Source organism: Lampetra planeri, chromosome 24 (genome assembly GCF_965212315.1).
Source record: "Lampetra planeri chromosome 24, kcLamPlan1.2.h2, whole genome shotgun sequence".
NCBI lineage: Eukaryota > Metazoa > Chordata > Hyperoartia > Petromyzontiformes > Petromyzontidae > Lampetra > Lampetra planeri.
In genome coordinates, this window is record NC_136130.1 from 11,579,360 (window position 1) to 11,599,569 (window position 20,210).

Below are 20,210 nucleotides of genomic sequence, written 5' to 3' on the forward strand. Positions count from 1 at the left end.
GTTATGTTTTTTGTTTGCATTATGACTGCAGGTATTGTGGTCTATGTAAACATGACTCCTTGTAAAAAAAGGTGTCAGTTTTGTTGCCAGATAGAAGGGTAAAAAACCAATTATCATATTTTTTACTGCCAAATGAGGTTCCAATGGTGGAAATCTCGTGGAACTTTATGCTGATGTCACCAGACGTAGACCATTTTCATTTCACCAGGGAAGGCCCACTGAGCTATATAACTCTTTTCCAGAAGCCACCTGGCCACAAATTATTGCTCAACGGAGTGGCTTATCACGTGGAAATGTATAGCAGCCAAATCATCGAAACAAACCTTCATTCTAAATGTGGAGGGAAAAACCGGAGGACCAGGGGAACATTTCACGCGACCACGGGGATGGAGAATATGCAAACTCCAAATATACAGGCGCCAAGGTCGGTATGGAACCCACGACCTCCCGTATACCAGGTGAGGTAGTTAACATCTCGCCATCGCGGCACCCTACAAAACAATCTACGAAACCAGGAAACGTTTCAGTCCGTGACCATCATAGACTGCATGGACTTTAGTTATGCGTAGATGAGCGAGTGGTTTGTACAGCCAATCAGCGCCAATGAAGAGACCCCATCCAATCAATACACTCCATTTAATCCACAGATTAAAAGTCACCCAACTACTTCTGTGAGCATTGACTGATCTCCATGATGCGAGTGCAGGAAATCATTGTAGGCATTGCAGTGCCGGAGCATTCGAACAAAACAATGGGATTGCACTGGAATATCTTGATACGAGGCCAATGGATTTGTCAGCTTATCTTAATACATCTTTACAGCAGGCCTACATGAAGCTTAGTCAGTAGATCAGTAGTAGCAGCAGCTTCCAATTCAGCCAATCATCCCCGTGGGGTCGGTAAAATGAGAACCAAATGTTGAACACCTCTTGGTGAAAAGTCCATATTTGTTGTCCTTTGGAAAGACTAATCCCACAACTGTTTCCGGACTGAGAATGGCGATTAACGCTGCCCGACGCTCGCGTGAGCTTAAGTAAACCACTAAAACTCCGAGTCCATAAGGAGATGTCTCAGAGATATGAGCACACCGTGTTGTGCCAAAATTCTAAAAATCCACGCTGGCAAACCAAAATCCGATCTCTTCCTTAATAGGCAACCGCTGGCGGAGAGGTTTACTGACGCACGGAGCAAAAGCAAAAGAAAAACACGCCATGACCCAAACCCGATCTTCGCTGCAAAGCATTCTGACAACTATTTTTTTTTAAACGAAACGTTCCTTGACCAAGACATTAATCAGGAACCCCACACTGAGCACGCTCGTTGCGAAAATGAAATTAAGCCGCGTGAGCCGACGGGCTCTGGCTTTAAAAGAGGAAGGGCCCCGATGGCGCTTGCATAGACAAAGTCTGCGGGGGGTTGGAACCGACGGGCCGACGAGACTTGGCTCAGGTTCAAGTGCGACTGGCCGGCTTCCAACAGCGCCGGCCGGCTTGCTAGAAACCGAGCGCCGCTGGGCCCGTGGGACGGCGCGGCTCGCCGAGGATGGGCCGAGCGGGCGGGCGGGCGGGCGAGCCCGGCCAGAGCCACGCGCGGACGAGTCGGCGGGCGACTCTCGACGGAGCGACTTCACCCGCACCCTCTGCCCCTCTCCGAGCGGCCTCCCGTATGGCGAGGTGTTCGCAGCGCCCGCGGGCGTGGGCAGAGAGACGGGGTGGGCGGCGGGTGGCCGCGCGGGTGCCGTGGGGCGGTCCCTCGGGGATGGAGAACCGCGCGGGTCTGGGGGGGGGTGGGGGGCGTCCGCACGTCGGGAACTCCGCCGAGTAGAAAGTGTCGGCCGAACGGCAGCGTGGCGGCCGCGCGCGTCTCTCCGCACATTCGCGCCCCGCGTCCTGTTTGTGAAACAGGATGCGCTCGCCCACGAGCGGCCGCCAGGGTTTACGCGCCCGTGCCCCCGCACTGCGGAGCCGCCTGCGCGCGGCCTCGCTCGGAGCAGCCGGCACGTCCGTCCGCATCTCACGAGCCGCCAGGGAATTTTCATTCCATAAGCAGCCCCCTCCCCCCCCGGGCTCCACCTCCCCAAATCCGTGTTTGACTCCCGCTAATTTGTGTTTCAATGAAGTGGAATCTGAGAGTAAGTGCGCGTTCCACCCGGCGCCGCTTTGGGGAACGGAGGTCGGTGTTGAGACTCGGGGAGCGGCTTCACGCGCCGCTGCCCAAACGCGGTAATGTCATTATGATTTATTTGTCGCGAGGAAATCAACAGCACCTGCGAAATTGTGTCAGCGCACTGAAGCGTAGGTTTTTTTAATACAGCAGCTGGCGAGCATGTCCGCAGCCTTTTAGTTTTCGGTGGGTATTCTCCAAGGGGATTAACATTTGGCCCAATGACACGAATGAATGATTTTAAAGAGTATAGGCTGAATAATGCACCAATTGGCAGTTTGGATCGTCACATTCCGGGCCCAAAGCAACCTTAAACATATATGCTCAGCAAGTTTGGGGATAACGTTACCAAGTGTGGTTTTCATTACGGAAATATATCGAACGTAAATGTGCGTGTGAAAATGCGGCACCAGGACAAGGCTCCATTGGTAATTCCGAAAAAATAAAGGCTAGAGCTGACTCATCATCATCAGCATCTCTCTGGGCTAGGTAAAATTAGTATCACATTGTGAGAATCAGTGTTTGTCGATACCTTCCAAAGATCACCCCTGGGACAGCAAGCACAACTGTCACCGGTGATGAAGGGCCTTCAACAGAGATGGCGTCCCATTTTTATCGTAGGGATATTGACGTTGTACAAGACAGATGAGAGACATTAAGTACTGTGCGTGCACACAGTGCAACCGAAGCAATGAGAATCAAGCGCCTGTGGATGCGCGTGCACGCCGGCCATCGTGAGTGAAGTGGAGCCATATCAAGTCCTGATTTGGCTCAATGAAAGAATGCAAATCCTCTACGTCCCACGCATAACCACTGGAAGGGTGGAGCTGTGGCAAAGTGGCTCAAGTGCGAAGTTGATCTTGTTGTAACCAGGTGGGACCTCGAGAGAGCAGGGTGAGTCTCACTCACAAGAGCAGTGACCTGGCTCACCAAAGTGGCCAAAGCAAAAGCAAACAAAGCAAAGTGCAGCAAAAAAAAATGGAGCGTTCAGAACCCAAAACAAATATAAGCGGCGGGCACATTGAGCCATTCATCTCGCAGACAATGTCAACACGAATCGGCGTGGCTGATAGGGAATTCGTCATTTGTTGGGTTGCGTCATCTTCCGCGAAGGAACGGGACATCGTTAGAGACTGGCGAAGGTCACCGGTTGAGTCTAGACGAGTCTCTTGTGGTGACATCACCGAGCAAACAGGCTCGCGAGCGTAGCCCGAGCAACGACACGCCATGACCCCCCACCATAACTGCGATGGACGTGGCTCGGACACACACCCCAGCACGGACAATTCTCGGTGGCAAATTTAGCAAAGTGAAAAAGGGGCACCGACTCTTGATGGGGTTGCGGGAATTTTGCAAAGACCTTCAAACGGCCTGGAGCTTTGCATGTAAATTGCCGTGTTCATTTTTTTCGTTCAAACCGTGAGGATGTGCGTTTTAATTAATCCCAAATTCTCAGTCCAGAAATTGGAAAGGCAAAAAACCCATCTCGAATAGGGATGCCGCAGGGGCCAGGAGGGTTATATTGGGGAATCGTGCGGCAAGTCCGGTTTCTTCGCGGCTCTTTGCTGACACCCGTCAGCTGGGCACGCGTTCCCCAAATCACAACACGATGAACTCATCTGTTCATCGAATGGGGCCCACGGGGCCCCGTGGGTCCCATTGGGTGGATGGGACCCGTGAGGGGTGGGGGAGGGGGGCAGCTCGGGAACCACGTGCACGGAATGTGACCTCGTTCGACCCCGGCCTGACCTTGGAAACGAAACGTCTACGCAATTTACACGTTTTAAGTGTGGGGGAAGTGCTCCCTACCTCCCTCTGTGGATATGCGTTCATGTGCTTTACTCTTTTCTCCTTCTGCGGTCGTGTGTGTGCATGTGTCTTTATACGTTTATACACAAAGAACAAAGATCCCCCATACGGCCTTTGACAGACGGCAACACCACGCCTGGCCGCCTTTGTCTCCCCAGTGCTGATGTTTGCACACCGCTCCAGGTAGTCATTAAGGCTGAGTCAACCTAGAGGAGGCCCGGGACCAATGCAGATAATCGTCACCGGTGACGGTGGCCGTGAGCGGGAATCGAACTTGGGTTTCCGGCCAGGTCCGGGACCGGTTCCAATGTTCACCGCTGTTTTTGGTAATAAGCGGGGATTGCAACGCAGCACGCTAACCACTACACGACTGCTCCCCCCCAATGATATACACGCACACACGCACAGACTCGCGTACACGTCCATCTCCCTGCCAGTCGCCATCTCTCCCCACTCCTTCCCTCCCCCTGCTTCTCTGGCAGAGTGTTTTGACAGCCGGGCGTTATCAACGTGGAACGCTGTACTGCGGATGCATTTCCATGCGCCTGGCGAACTTGCCCAGGCACGGCGCGGGCCGTGCGAACGTCGTCCATCGCGAGCTGGAGTGAGGCCAGCGCGACGATGTCTGCGGTGCCGACACGTCTCCCTAATCCCTGCCCATAGCGGCAGACGTACTCTCAGTCAAACGTTGACGGGGCGTGCGACGGTGCACGCACTTGGCACAGCGACTGAGAACAGTGGGGTGTGTGCGTGCATCAAAGGGAAACAAAGAAGAGGGTTATTTTTTTTTGAGAAGACAGAAAGTCAGTCACACGCCGACATGCAACGCTGAGAGCGGAGGTCTGTAATGTGGCAGCGCCACACCTGACACAGCTGCCATTTGAAGTTGCTTGGCTGCAAATCCGGTTGATGCTGCCGGTGACGGCCGCAGTTGGTTTCGCCTTCTCTCGGTTCCGGCGGGTTTTAGCCTCGCTTCTTTTTAAAAACGGATAAAATTTGCGCAGTAATTCCCTGCAGGCGTTATCAGATGTGCGCGGGAAATGAGCGGCTGACCCTGTGCAGAGGGGCTCAGTGGTGAGCTCACTGACCAATGGGGCTGCCATCTGTCTCAAGAATACTTCCAGTCAATTACATTCCAAGCCAAAGTGTCTCGTGCCCCGCCCCCGCTCAAGTCTGTGCCAGTGCCGCACGCTCCACACGCCGATGCCGGAGCGCCGCGCGGCTCTTTGTCGATCCACTGCTGGATAGGAACCCACCCCCCGTGCCGTGCAGTCGGTGGGGGGTGACACTGACCTCGCTTCACCACTCTGGTCAGTGCCAGTTGGTGAACATAGGGTGGCGTAGATGCGGGAGCATAGAAGTGCAGTCCAGCAAGAGGTTTTGCAGCGCTGCCTTCTACTGCCAATCGCTTAGCCCTGCAGCAGCAGCAGCAGACTAAAGCAACCTGGTGGACATGGTGGTCGCCTATCCATGCACTATCCAAGCTCATCCTTGCTTAGACAATATACGTGAAACATACTTTATCACTGTCATTGTTCACAAATGCAGGACAGCTCTGCCTTAGAAGTTACAACCTAAAGAGGACGTTTAAGTCAACATTTGGGGCAATTATTTCATCTGCAGAGCAGAGAAGGAATGGCCGAGACGACGCTTGTTAAATCCTCCGTTATTGAGGCTCTATTTGTTGACAATGACAGCAACAAAATATTTCAGGCTGTGTTTCTAAAACACTGCCAACGTAAGCCCTGATATCTGACGTCAGCTGGCCGCGTGGCTAAGTGGACTAAGGCTGATGTCTGTCACCGCGCTGAGCCAACGCATCTGTGATATGGGCTCCAGTCCTGGGTGCCCAAGCATCTCCCCACGGTAGCGGGATGTTATCTCCCTCGCTCGGTATACAGGAGGTCGTGGCTTCGATCCCGACCCCGACGCCTGCTGTATATTTGGAGTTTGCGTGTCTCTCTCCCCGTGGTCGCGTGACATTTTCTCCGGGTCCTCCGGTTTTTCCCTCAACATTTAGAATCAACATCACCACGTCTTTAGAGTGTTTGGCTGCTGATATCAATTTCCACGTGCTCAGCACACTTCGTTTAGCTATGATATTGTGGTAAGCCAGGTCGCTTCGGAAAAAGAGGTACATAAAAAAAGTTTACTTTATAAATTAAATGCAATTAAATGCTCATGAGCAATAAATATGGCCCGGCCATCTTCAACAGCGATGCGAACACACATACGTGGCCCTGCTGTTTGTGAGTTCAAGAATGGAAAACAAATCCATGCACTTATTAAGTTTGTTGGGCCAGTTGGCCAGGATTGAGCAATAACCTAGGCCACGTTTCACCCGGTCAACTGGAGCGCACAGACTAAGAGTTACTCACCTAACAACAACATATTCGAGAATCACGGTAAAGAGACAAACGACATATACACTTTTAAAACGATTATTTTTTTAAACTCATAGTCTGGTCCTCAAACTATATGGGACACTGTTGCAGTGCCCCACCTGGCTATTTAAACCCCATTGAGCTGACAATGCGTACGAGACATCATTCATTAAGAAAAAAATCAAATCCCCTATTCGTCGCGAGTGTGGAGTGGCGCAGTGAAGCCCCGGAGCACACGCGTAGTTGACGGTGAATTCAAGTCAGACAAAAAATGCATTTCCCTAATTCGAACACCAGTCACCCCGTTGTTACAGTATCACTCGCGGAGAGAAGCATGGAAGCGATTTGTAGTTAATTTGAAAAACACGGAGACCCAACGCCCAGCCGCCGTTGTGTCCTGGACCCAACAAAACACACGCCAGGACGCCTCCTAGGCTAAGAGAGCTAGCTGCGTGCGCACTTTCCATTCTTCCAGACGTTCGCACTCACTCACGGAGCGGTACGCAGAACCCCAAACTGAAACTTCTACACCTGCAACCACAATGGCCTTATTACTTAATAAAGAGAGGGCCATTGTACAATGCGGTTACTCGGTTTTTTCCCCCGCATTGAAATAATTTTTATTCCTACAAATGCAACCCCTTTAACGGCCACGTTTTAGGTTTCGCTCCCAGTGGGAGGCTCTTAGCGTGGTCGTTTCCCTGTATTTACGAGTGCAGCACACACACGCGCACACACACACATGCGCGTACACGTTTGCCGTGTTTATGTTTAAAATCTAATATTTACCTAAGCCGCACCGCCGCCGTTGATTGTGGTTACGACGGAAAACACCGCGGAGCTCTCGGCTCTCATTTTGGCAAAGCGACTCCCATTACCGAATTTTGCAGAAGAATGATGATATCGCTTAATGCCGGTGTTTGAAAATTACGTATAGAGTAGGCCGTAACTTAATTACTTTATCATCAATAAAACATTGTTAATAAAATGATCACTGCTGAGATGTTATAATAATAATACGGTTACTACTCATTTTCACGTAACTTTCAAGAATTTCCCCCATTATCACTTTGTTTGTTTGAGAGTGACGTGTGGCAAACATTTAAAAGAAGCACATTAAGGAAAAAAGGTTTCCTTGGTGAAGACAAATCTGCAAACGTCGTCCTTTCTGATGAAGTGCGCCGCTGTGTATCTTAACGCCGTGGTTTCAGCAAATGCTGGGTTCACCTAAAGAGCCCTCACGCGGGGACCTTCGGCACATGCTGCGGGCACAGCAAGAGAAGGATGGGGTCGCGCGGAGGTGGCCGGGAAATCTGTTTGAAGAATTTGTTACCATAATGTTTGCCCTGACTCACAACAAAGGCCAATGAGCTCGCATTGTTTGAGCGATTGCAGAACAATGGGGCCTTTGGCCCGCGCGGGAACAAATGCGTACGTGCGAGTGTAAGAAAAATTCATCCGCAGCAAAGCAAGGGGGTTGATTTTCAGTTCTGTGAGAAGGAGGGGGGGTCTGGAGGGGGAGGGGACAGAGGGGGTGGGGGCTGGAGGGGGGAGAGAGGAGGGGGGTCTGGCTGAAACAATGCATTTGCACTTTGATCTCGCGTTGGAGTTTACGCTGTCATCCATCGCTTGCTGATTGGTCACACAGCAGTGGGACTTGTCATCCGACCGCTCCACTCAATCTCTAAAGTCTGGCTGGGGTCAACTCTGCCCATCATGTCGGGTGGGTAATATAAAGACCCACCTCGTGGAGAGAAGGCATTGGCTATCCAATGTGACAACCGGCCCTCGTCATAGGAAGGTGGAATGTTCCCCAGTCCTCCTGGGTTGACGATGGCAATGAGCACTGATTGCTGCTCAACTGAGAAAGGAGGCACTTTGAAGTTTTAACTTTTGACTTTCACTCTTCAGCCGAGGTGGCTGGAGAGCAGTGTGGTCGGTGTGGTGGTTACAAGGTCAGCGTACCTAGCGTGACCTTCAAGTGGGTCAGCTCAGCCTGAAATGAACACCCAGTGACTCGACTCAACTCCACCAACTCGACGTGAGAATCGAGCACCCGGTGTGGAACCTCGGGGACGTCATCCGAGCTGGAAAGAAAATACTCGTAAGCAATACTGCAAGCGCGGCTGGGGAAACGCTTAACAATAGATCACCCCAGCATAACGTTCCTGCAATGATCTGCATTAATAACATAATAATAATAATAATAAAAGTGAGACGGAGAGACCGACATGTCTGGAGCTTCAAACCACGGACAACCCCTCGAGCAGCAGGGCAAGGCGGCGCGGGCACAAAAACCACGACGTCCACAATTGTTCTGCTTGCTCGCCTATAGGAAGGGCCGGTCAGATTGGTCCATTTAGGGTCAAACAGGAAATCCCTTTGGCGGGCGGCGACGAGGAGGAGGAACAATGGAGTGCCGCCCGCTCCCCCGCCGCTCCGTTTCCTACCTCCCCACACACGGACCGACACCACCACCACCACCGCCACCGCCGACACCGCCGCCACCGCCAGCGCCGCGTTTGGCGCCCACCACCCTCCCCGCTGCACTTCATCATCGCCGTCCAGTAGCGGCGGCGGCGGCAGCAGCAACGGCCGCATCTTCGTCCGCAGCTATTGTCAACGTCTATCTGTGCTAAAGGTGGTTTCCTCTTCAAATTGCTCATCTCCTGTTTACAGCCCGAAGCCGGTGGTGGAAATTCCCCATTACCCTGACGGGCGCAAGCCTCTTCATAGAACCAGCGGTGACTTCCCCACCCACACACAACTTGGTCCTCACTTCATCAACCCCGTAGGCAAGAAGACCTGAGCAGACCCCCGACTGGGATTTGAACTCTGAACCTTACAACCACAAGCCACGGACTCTGACGATTTGCCACGTGGCCCATTTATCTATCTGAACGCTTCAGACCAACATGAACGATTATTTATTTAGTCAAAGAAACAAACACACGTGTGGCTTTAAGATAATAAACCGATGTCCTTTAGTCTCGGTGTGTCTGGAGACCTCGCAGCTCAATCACACTCGTGGTATTGAGGTCAAAAAGCCAAACCGATGCCCAATAGTGGGTGTAATGATGCATTGCTTCATCAATTAATATCGATTTTTAAGTTCACGACATATGCACTGAATCACGTGTGGAACCCTCAAGCCACTAGAGGCCTTCACATTATTATCACGAGACCCCTAAAAGCCTCATACAAACACACTGCGCGCATTTGTGGCCTTAAGTTAAAATTAAATGTATGAGAGGTGATGTTTGGGGCGATGTGAAGAATGGCCACTGCCAGAAAAGTCGCCGATTTTATATCGAGATTAATTCGACTTTAAAGGCCACACGCTGCTGTTGTAGCAATGTGCCGACTTGTTCTTTTGTCTGCTTGTGCCAAACTGCCAACGCGCCATCACTAGACAATGCATTTCGTCTTGCACCATAACGAGCATGAACTCCGTGAACACTTGCTCTGGTCAAATAAAAAATGGTCACAACATCAGCCTTTGAGTACCGTAGCCAAATGCAAAATATAATAAGAGCGTAGGGGCCAATTCCCACGATACCATCTGGTCCAAAGCTCTCATTATATTCCTACACGTATCATTTGATGTAATCTCTTGAACAAACATGAGCTTGGGTGCCCATATTTACGTGACATCAGTGAGTAATTATATATAATTTAGCTGCGGACACATTTTTACGTGCTCAAGTTGGGATATCGCACAAACAACGGCCTACTCTTGAAAATGTCACCACAGCGTTTTTAACGGTCGCTCCATTGCGCTTCGAATAGCACGCTTTGGCGATTCCCCACACAAATCACCGGGAAGATTCAAAACCCGAAGTCCACGCAGAGTCCATGGCGAACTGCTTCACTGCTGAGCCACACCGACTGGCGGACTACCAGTCCCACAGAATCTCGGGTAGGGAAAAATGATTACAATCGGTCGCTTACGCAAAAAACAAAAAATAAGTAATGACGGGGACAATATGTACGAGGCAGCGCTTGTGCTGCAGTCGATTTTCCGTAAACGCCCTGCCAATCACACCCCGACTCGAGCCCGGATGAATCACTGCTGCCCCTCGTATTGTTTGCATTGTATCGCAGGACACGAGTGGGAAATGCGCTGTTTCACGTCAGCTGGATTCGGAGCAGGGAAGTCTTTTAGCGGAGCACACCATCAGCCCTCCACCCTTAAACCCTCCCACCAGCGAACTTACACGTGGTCTTAAAATTATCGCTACATCATGTGACCGTGGCCTGTGAAACATAACTCTGTCATCCACGGTGAAATCATCACCCAGACTTTCCATTACAGAACTTCGGGATTCTTAAAGCTTCTTGGTGGGGTTCAACCCCCACCCCCGTCACAGGATGTAGTGAATTTGCCTTTACAGTTAAACTTTGTTTCACGGAGAAAAACAATGAGTGGACGAAAGAGTGGCATCTGGAAGCGGACGTTGCACAAGTGGGGATAGGAGGAGGTCCGGCTGGGATGAGAGACCTTGGGGGTGGGAGAAAGATCTGGACCGACGATGACGCAGGGTTTACGGACGCCCCTCTGTGAACCTGATGGACGGTGGGTGATGGAGCCCAGCGGAAGTGCTCTCGCCGCTCGTTGCAGAGGTTCGCGGCTGTACCACGGCAGGCCGCCCTGGTTAATGCTGCGGTGCGGCGTGTTCACCGTAAACCACCACGCGCCGTCTGCTTCACGGCGGAGGCCGGAGGTCGCCTCGCGCCACTCGAAACGAGTCGGCCGTCGTGTGCCGGCGTCACGGTCCAGATTTGCCAAATTCAAACCATGTCGGTGAAGCGTGGTGCCCTCATGAAATCCTTGCGCTAAATCAAAGGAGCCAACACCAAATGTACCAAATTGTTACTTTAAATCATTGAGGTCCGAGACGAACGAAAGCACGATGACTTTTTTGCCATACGCACTTCTATTTTACATACTTTGTGGTTGTTTGAGAAATTCAAGGCCATCCAGGCCAAGAGAGAGGGTAGGTTGAGAGAACGGACAGCGAGAGGAGATACGTGCAGGCTACAGATGTGCATTGGTAGGGACGCTCAATCCCTTTCGAAGTAAAATCTCAAAGGACGACTTTGCGCGTCACGATATTATCCACATTTCCAATGATCCACAAGGCCTCCTTTCATCAGTGCAGATTCTTAGAGAAGATAAATAGCACCGCCATAACCGCTACATTATTGGCGTGACATTTAAGCTTTAAATACCGGTATATTAGGGCATGATTTGGGAGTACAAATTGAGGAAATATGTACAAGGCCCTTACGTGTGATATTACTACTATAATGAGCCAAGAATGTCTGTTTGTGTGTAACGCGTGTGACGTCACTCCACGTGCCGTACCTCCCGTCATGAATATTCATGAATGGGTGGATTTTTACACTCAAGCAGAAGGTCGAACGGAAAATATTTTTTGGGCAAATTCGCTTTAAGTTTGGCGTTTCTTTATTGAAAGTGAATTTAACAAATAATTATACGCAGCAACAAAGTGGATTTGCTGTCTTTATTTATTTCTTCAGCACTTGAGACAAAAGGTAAGTCTAATTTATGCTTCTACATTATGGTAAAATAGACATTTCTCGGTGATTTTCCAGATATTGTATCGAATTCAAATTTATTTCAACCCCAGCGATTGAAAGCAGAAGAGAATAAAGTATCAGAGCAGTGAATTTGAACAAATTGAAGGTCAGTTATAAACAGTGCTACAGTGACATGAATTGAGGTGTTTTATGACGTAGTTTTGTGCAAAATCACTGCCATTAATACAGTGCTACAGTGAACTGCAGTGAAGTGTTTGATGACGTACTTTAGTGCAAGATTCACCGCCATTAAATTTAAATCTGCTAAAAAAATTCGTAAATATTACAGCTTCCATCCTAGGACGGGCAAACAAGCTGGTATACATAACAGGCGTGTAATGACGATCATAAGTCAAGATCTATCCACCGGGCACGAGGGAGCGGTGAGCTAGCGGTAAGCGCCACCCATGGATCAAGTCGGTTACAAAGGGAATCCCCTCTCTTATATATATAAACCTCTCATCGTTGACACCCTCCACCCGCAACACTGCAGACAGCAGGAGCTATATTACACGTAATTACAGCTTCCAGCGATGAAAGCCCATTGTTAGAGACATGCAAGCAATTAAACTTCTACACGGGCTCTTACACGGTTCAATAAAGGACACGTCTGGTATTAATTTAACAACTTTTTGTTCACAGTAAAATATTCCGGTCATGTTCGGCAAAATTTAAACTCATTCATCCAAAGAAGCGATCGGCTTCTTGGGTCTCCTCGCAGACAGCGTCAACCGCACGGATCCTCCACGCGCGCGCGTGCGTGTGTGTGTGAGAGGCGTCATGATCAAGGGACCTTCAGGCCAAGACGTGATTTATGTTTAGAGAACAGCGGCTATTGTAATTTGCATTCGGGTTACGCTGGACGATGGAACATAACGACCTCCCTCAAAATAAACAGCAGCGCTTACAAAGAGCAGCGCCTATTGTGGGACTCACCCAGCCCACCTCCACATGGCCAGCGGCCAGCAGATGTGCATTTAATCCGCACTCGTCAATTTGCATATGAACGTGCGGCTAATCGCGCGTGAACGGGGCGGAGACAGGTTGTCTTGACGAGATAAAGCGTGCGCGCACGCACGGCACAACGAGCCACGCACAACGAGGATCCGTGGCTGCTTCGGCCTTGACGGAGGGGATGGTCACGAACCGCGTCTGAGTGAAGCCGCTACGCACGGCGAGATCAAACGGCCGGGCGGGCCGGGCAGTCGGCACGCTCGCCGCGAAGAGCGGTCGGCACTTTTTAGATGATTTTGCTGCGATAAATGGCCAAATGATAGGCCGCTTTGTTGAGCTATCATTTGTGGCCAAGTCGCTTTTGAACAATAAGTTAATGCCTCGGTGGGCTTTGTCTGGTAGGATGGGGATGGCTTAGTGTTGTGTTTGTTTGTGTTTGGGGGATTTGTTTACCTTTCTTGTACTTTGCGTTCCTATCGTGTTTTTGTACTGTTTGTTGTTGTAACGATCTTACCCGCCCCGACTGGAAAAAAAGAGCTTTATAGCTCATCGGATTCCTCCTGCAGGAGAAATAAATATTCTGATTCTGGCACGCTCACCGCAAAGAACGGTCCGTGCGGGGGGGGGGGGGTGGACACGGCTTCATTACCGCAGCGGCCCGGTAGACCGTCGCCGGATGTTATTACCAAAGCGATGCAAAGAGGACGTTGAACATTCTGCAAAGTCACAACTTAATGTTGTTACAGCAAAGATATAGAATTAAATGTGAAAAGGAGCACCGTAATAACGTGCCAGGTGCACGAGTTATCAAACGGAGCACACGTTAACCGGTCAAATGGATGTGTATGCTTACGATACATGCATTGAATCCTAGATGAGAACGATTATTTATGATTGTATGCAAATACTATGCTCATGTTACATTTAGGCTAACATCGTGAAAACACTGCATACATTACACAAGACAAACGAGAACACCATCTAAGTCAACCTCCAACCCGGAGCGATTTGGACTCGCGCACCACTTCTGACAGTCAAGTGACAACTCCGTCCGCAGTGCAGGCCAGCCTGGGCCGACTGTGGGCGGCACACACTCGGTAAACGATGCAACGTTCAACAGAACGCAAACAGCACACGAGCAACACAAACAAACGGAATGGCCGCCCGCCCGCCCGTTCCGAGACCACCCAATGGGCACGCACTTGAAGACGGCCACGGCGCGTTGTATTTGCGTTTCCCAAAGCACTTGAAAGTTTGCAGGCGAGGCCACCGCCAAGAAGAGAAATGAACTTGGGGAACGTGTCTGCTCCTGCAGCCGTCTGCGTTCACTCACCCCGACGAGGAGCCTTCTGGGCATCCCCGGACGTGGGCCTGCCAGCCGCTCGGCCAGGTTGCATGGGGACTGACCGTTTTTATCTCTGCCACGTGTGCAGTGCTGCCCCCTTTTTGCCGATCCGCTGCTGGACAAGGGCCCGGCCCCGCGTCTGCGCGGAGCTCGAGGGGTAGCTTGGCCACGCTTCACCACGCTGGTCAGTGTGCGGTTGGTGGCGGTGGGTAATATGGACGTGGAAACAAAGAAGTACTGTACAACGGCGGATTTCGATGCACTACCCTCGACCGCCGGCCACGTGTCCCCACAGCAGCCACCCAATAATTTCAATGGCGAGCTACTGAAGTCCACCGTCATAATTTGCGTATTGAAAAATGTGAGATTCCTTGTAAAGCTCTAATCCAACAGCGGAATGGACACGTACATTCATGGAGGCCGAGTAATTTATTTCACGCGGGAGAACTGGCCAGAGGTAGGGCGTTCGTCGCTTATTTCAGAGGCTCGCGGTTCGAATCCAGCAGGCTGCTCTGGCTATTCCTGCATCACCGATAACAGTAAACACGCACACACCGGCTGCTTCACGGTGGACGTTAAAAGATCCCGTGACGTCGTTCCAAAAGAGCCGGCCGTTGCATGCCGGCGTTGGGATTACACAAACAGCAACACCGCCCCCTACTGCCAAGCACAGCAGCGCCTTGCCCTTGCGACGGTCGGCCCGCGCCGTGACAACGATGGCGCGAAACACCGAGCGCGCTCCGTCGTTGCGCCCGTCGCTCTCTCGGCGCGCGAGGCCTGCGGCCCGTGGTGCTGACCGAGGTAGTCGGTGTCGAGGGCGCGGCACGAGCGGAGGCAGGCGGCGCGGGCCGCGGCGTGGCCCATGTCCCCCGGCCACAGCTTGGAGGTGAGCCACACGCTGGCGCGCGGCACGCCGCTCTCCCGCAGGGCCGCGCCGACGCGCTCCTCGCAGCCGTAGCGCCGCGCCGTGTCCACGTGCCGCACGCCGCACGCGCCCAGCGCGTACAGCACCGCCGCGTGCGAGTAGCCGCCCCAGTGCGACGTGCCTGGAGCGCGCAAGGACACACACGGACACGCACGTGCGCATTAAGTACGTGCCACGTTTTTCTGGTTGAGCGATGATCCGGCTTTCGTGCATTCAGCCTCGCTGATGGCATGAGTTCAGGCGACGGGCCCAGACGTTAGCCGGCAGCGAGGACAGGCAGATGCCGCCGCCCGTGTACGCCACTGTTGCCTGGTTTTGTTTAAGCCGCCCGGCGCCCTGCTCATTGTAAACAACACATACACACACACAGACATACAAAGCCGAAGATCCCCAATGTAGCCTTTAACAGACTGTTAGGACAATTGCTGTAATCCAGTACCTATGAAGGCCAGCACGGGCACATCGACGGGTGTTGTAGCCAGCACCACGCCCGGCTGCCTTCGTCTCCCCAGTTCTGATGTTCACACACTGCACGAGGTACTCGTTTAAGGCCGAGTCAACCCACGGAAGGCTCAGGATCGATTCTGATATCACTCGCCATTGATGTCAGCCGTGACTGGGAATCGATCTTCGGTGCCTAATCACTTCACCGCCGCTCCCCATAAATAGGTATCGGCACACACGTGCAATGCACACGTACAGGCAGACTCGCACACGCACACACACACACGCACACACGCGCGTGAGAGCGTGTACACATACAGGCACGTACACATGAGCATGCCCCCACATTCTCACATATAATATGTACATACACCTGGTACAAGTGAATTTGGGTATGCTTCGAGACGTTTTGTGTACTGTAATGATGTTGTGCTCATAAAGTAAATGAACAAAACGAACAGAGGCACACACGCACACACGCAAGTAAATATCCCCGTTCATCCTCGGGAGGGTCGCAGGGCTTGCAAGCACTGTTCGCGAGCTCCCGTTAAGGCAGGCGCGGCACTCACAACGGTGGATGAAACAAGTGGCACTTGCGTCTGCCCCGCAGTAACGTTGACACACACACACACCTCTACCCGGAATGAAGGCACTTCACCCGGGAACTGCACCGCGGTGCGCTAACCACGACGCCACCGCTCCGCACCGCCCCTCAACGCGCCACGCGCAACGCCTCCTGTGTCGCGACCTGTGGAGGTCACCGCGGCCGACGGCACGGAAGGGAAGACGACGCCCACCTGCCCAGCGGCGAGCTGGGGCCCCCGTCTGCTCTGTTGACCGAGATACCCTGGGCCACGAGTGCATCCTTACATTGACTGTATTGCTTTAGAAATGTTGCACATAGATATGCACATAACAACAAAAAACGCTACTCTAGCTTATACTTTATTGTCAGTAATTAACTCGTTAAACTTACCCCTCTGCTCCAGGGATAATTGATGGCCTCGTAAAAGAGCTGATTTTACGAGCGCTCGTTTAAACCAGTGAGGCTACACAACCATTGCTGGGTTATTTCATGTCGGCCATAACAGTGACAAACAATGTCCCACTCCCGTGAAGAACACTGCAGCAATGTTCAAGAGAGTTGAGCACCCGAATGTCTACCGTGGAGTTCGATGCCCGCCGGCAATTATTGCTCCCACTTAGGGCAAAGGCTGCATCTGTGTGTTTATTAAATTACCGCACACCGCACGCACGCTGCCGGCACCGCTCCGACTGTTCAGAAAAGCAAGCGGGGCTTGGGCAATATGCGTCGCGAGGGGGGAATGGTTGCCGGCAGTCGAGGCTCGTGGCTAACTGGTCGCCAAATGAGAACGGCCGCGCGCGAGATCCCGCCACGGGAATGGAGCGATCAATCCAGCTGGTGTGCAGGACCGGGAAGGATGGATGCGTCACGTGGAGGTGAGAGATGGGCGAGAGCTTGGAGGAGCCTTCACCCCAACAGCAGATAGATCACGGATGATGATGATGATGATGATGCCACCCCAAGTGAGCTGCTGGCAGTCATTGACCGTGGACCCCCCCTCGCCCCCGCCTACAAGTAGGGGAGGAGTGGGTGTCACTGAAAGAGACAACACAGAACTACCACCGGTTGTTACTTCAATAGCATCGCTCACTGGGCAGCTCCTTGAGTTGCGCAGGTGAAAGGTTGGCTCCTTGGTGCACGTACAATAGGTGATACGCACACACACACACAGAAAGGCAGGATTAACTTTCAAGATGCAACCCAAAAAAAAACACATGCATCACCTACCATGTGGATACATTACCTAGTGTGGGCAATAGCTCGGTGCCTTGCCTGGCAGAGCAATTGGGGCTTGTGAGTATGAGGTTGCAAGTTCAAATCTGAGTGTGGGTTGAGTCTGCTCCCCCACCACCATCTCCATAGGCCAGTAAAGCGAGGAAAAAATTGCGACGAATCGATGGGAATCCAACAGGTCGTGTCGACTCCGACTGATCGGGTCCCTCTAAAGTCGTGACATTTCCACCGGTGGCTCGGCACCGGCGATGAGCGATGAGCACTTCCCCAGGCCTACAGCTGGCACAGGGAGAGCGAGCCTGTGATCAGAGCACGACCAGAGGCATTCTCCTATTTTGGTCACCCAAACGGGACCCGATGTTTTTGCTCTCGCAAATGACATCAGCGGGCCTTATGAACAACGTAGCGATATTTTAATGTTCATAATACTTCCCAGCGGTGAAATGTGAGGGTATGGAGAACCAATTGCAAAGGAAATAAGAGATGAAGGTGCGGAGGAATTGAATACCGGCCTGCTTGAAATAACGGCGCAGCACAGAGTCGACTAATTACGAATGGAAACTCAATAACTGTCGCTGAATTATTACAACGGCAGGGTTCACGTTTTTTCACAACCTCTACGAGACGTGAAACAAGTTTGCGAGTCATCCATTGCTCATTTACCCATCACCTGTACACCTGTGTGGGTACGAGTGCAGCCCTTCGTGCGGGGTTGTTTGACCCTACACAGAAGTCGCAACCGGGTACCCGATACCCGTACCCTACCCGATACCCGGCTATCCGTACCCAGTCGGGTACGGGTACCCATTTGCGACCTTGGTGCGGCCGGGTACGGGTACGGGTAAGGAATCAAAACCCGTTTGCGACCTCTGCCCTACAGCCAACCGTTACTCGCTGTCCACATGGCCGCTGAGGAGTCTAAGTAAAGTTAAAACCGGTCCCAGCTGGTCTTGTTTAAAAATAGGCTTACTGAAATACATTTGCTTGGAAAGCCCACAGGCTGATAAATTACCGTATTGTATTTCCTTTCAGGAATTTAAACAACAAAACATCCTTATCTATTAATGCTTATCTACGGTCATAATTTGTCGAAGCAGCATAACAATACTGCTGTTATTATATTATTGGGCTCCACGTTGTCCATGGACGAATTCTTGGCCATGACATGGGGATAACCGCTGGAATTGATTTCCAAGAGCACATCTTGCTAATAAAACTCATACCGATGTTCCACCGTACAAACAAACCGCATGAAATCAAGTTCAGCACTTAAAATTGTCGGACACTCAGCTTTGAGAATGAAAATGATCAGTTTGACGCTCAAGTGACGAACATTACTCTGCGGCATGGTGATAGGAAAAGTGCTGCCCCTTCCCACTTTGTGGATCAGGGGTCATTTCTGATGGATCTCCGAAGTCGTTCTGTGAGATCCACTTCCTTGGTTCATTCTCTAAGATGAAGGGTCGCACTGCTTCGTGAGATATCCGAATGGCAACCTTCGTCTTATGGCATGACGCTGATAGTGCAATCTGGATAAGGTTGGGCAAAGAACACAATGAATTGACGTATAAACTATTTACAAAAATATACAAGATTGTTCTAAACAGGCGTTTGAAAACAATGTGGAAGGAAACAAAATGTTAGTTCCATGAAAACTGAAACAATAAACTGCGAGAAATATAAAAAGGGTGCAGACAGAGAAACTTCCTGGAGTTTAGCAGATTCAATCAACAGTAATACAGCCTGCCAAAGGAAAATGCTGTTGTTATAATTTTCACATTTGCACATTATTATACAAAGAAATCCAGCAAACAATTTTTTTTTTAGGATATAGCTTTCAACAATTCTCGACAGGTTTAAGTCCATTTTTGTGGCGATGTTAAACTGTAAACACATTTTGCAGCTGTGTTTTATGGTTTAAATTTTGGAGACTGAATTGTTCATTGAATTCCCGGGAGAGTGAATTGTTCCAACTCTATTTAGCTCCACTCGTGGTCCTGAGACGGCGGTTAAAATTCCACATTGCTGTGGAAGCGGCCAGGTATCTCCATACGATGATCACTGTGCAATCTTTGGTCTCAGAAAATTAGATTTTTGTTCATTTGCGGCCCTCGTTGTTTTGAATTATTATGTCACAACAAACATTGTGGGTGGGGAACGGTGGTGCAGTGGTTAGCGCACGATGCGATAAGCGAGGTGACATGAGTTTGATTCGCGGCAACAGTTGACATCAGTGGTAAGTGATATGATATATGGGCCCACCCGTACTGACCAGCGTGGTGAAGTATGGTCAAACAACCCCAGTGATGGACCCAGGTGGGGGGACCCTCATCATCACAAGATAGTGACCAAGCACTGAGATTAATTTCCTTATTATTTAATACATTGTTATAACAATTCTTATTCACACGATTACAAAATATTCTGACGATAACGAGGATTTTTTCAGAACATCGTTTTGTTGGGTTAAATCGCGTGAACATGTCGTTAAACCCGCCACCACCCGACACAGCCAACTAGTAAGGGTTGTCACGTAAACAGAACGTGGCCAATTCGTCACTAGTACAGCACACCGGTGTGCTGGAGAGCCAAGCCACAACATTTACAATCTGAGTTTGACGTTTCGCCAGTAATTACAACTAGCTTCATCAGGCGACCGCCAGATTTGTGGAGAAATATTCCTGTTTCGTTCCTTAAATAGAGGGGTAGATGTGATGATTAATGATTGTATATACGTTTTCAATGGTTATCCATTGCCGGTTG

At 50.9% G+C, this 20,210-nt stretch overlaps 1 protein-coding gene across 3 annotated transcripts in view; it reads right to left on the reverse strand.

Moving 5' to 3' along the window:
- LOC144726800 (putative oxidoreductase ZK1290.5) overlaps nt 1-20,210 on the reverse strand; it is a 99,043-nt gene that overhangs the window by 63,408 nt on the left and 15,425 nt on the right. For all 3 annotated transcript variants that reach the window (XM_078605702.1, XM_078605700.1, XM_078605701.1), the window contains exon 2: nt 15,057-15,305. In XM_078605702.1, coding sequence (XP_078461828.1) covers nt 15,057-15,305 — 249 coding nt within the window. The remainder of the gene's footprint in view (nt 1-15,056; nt 15,306-20,210) is intronic.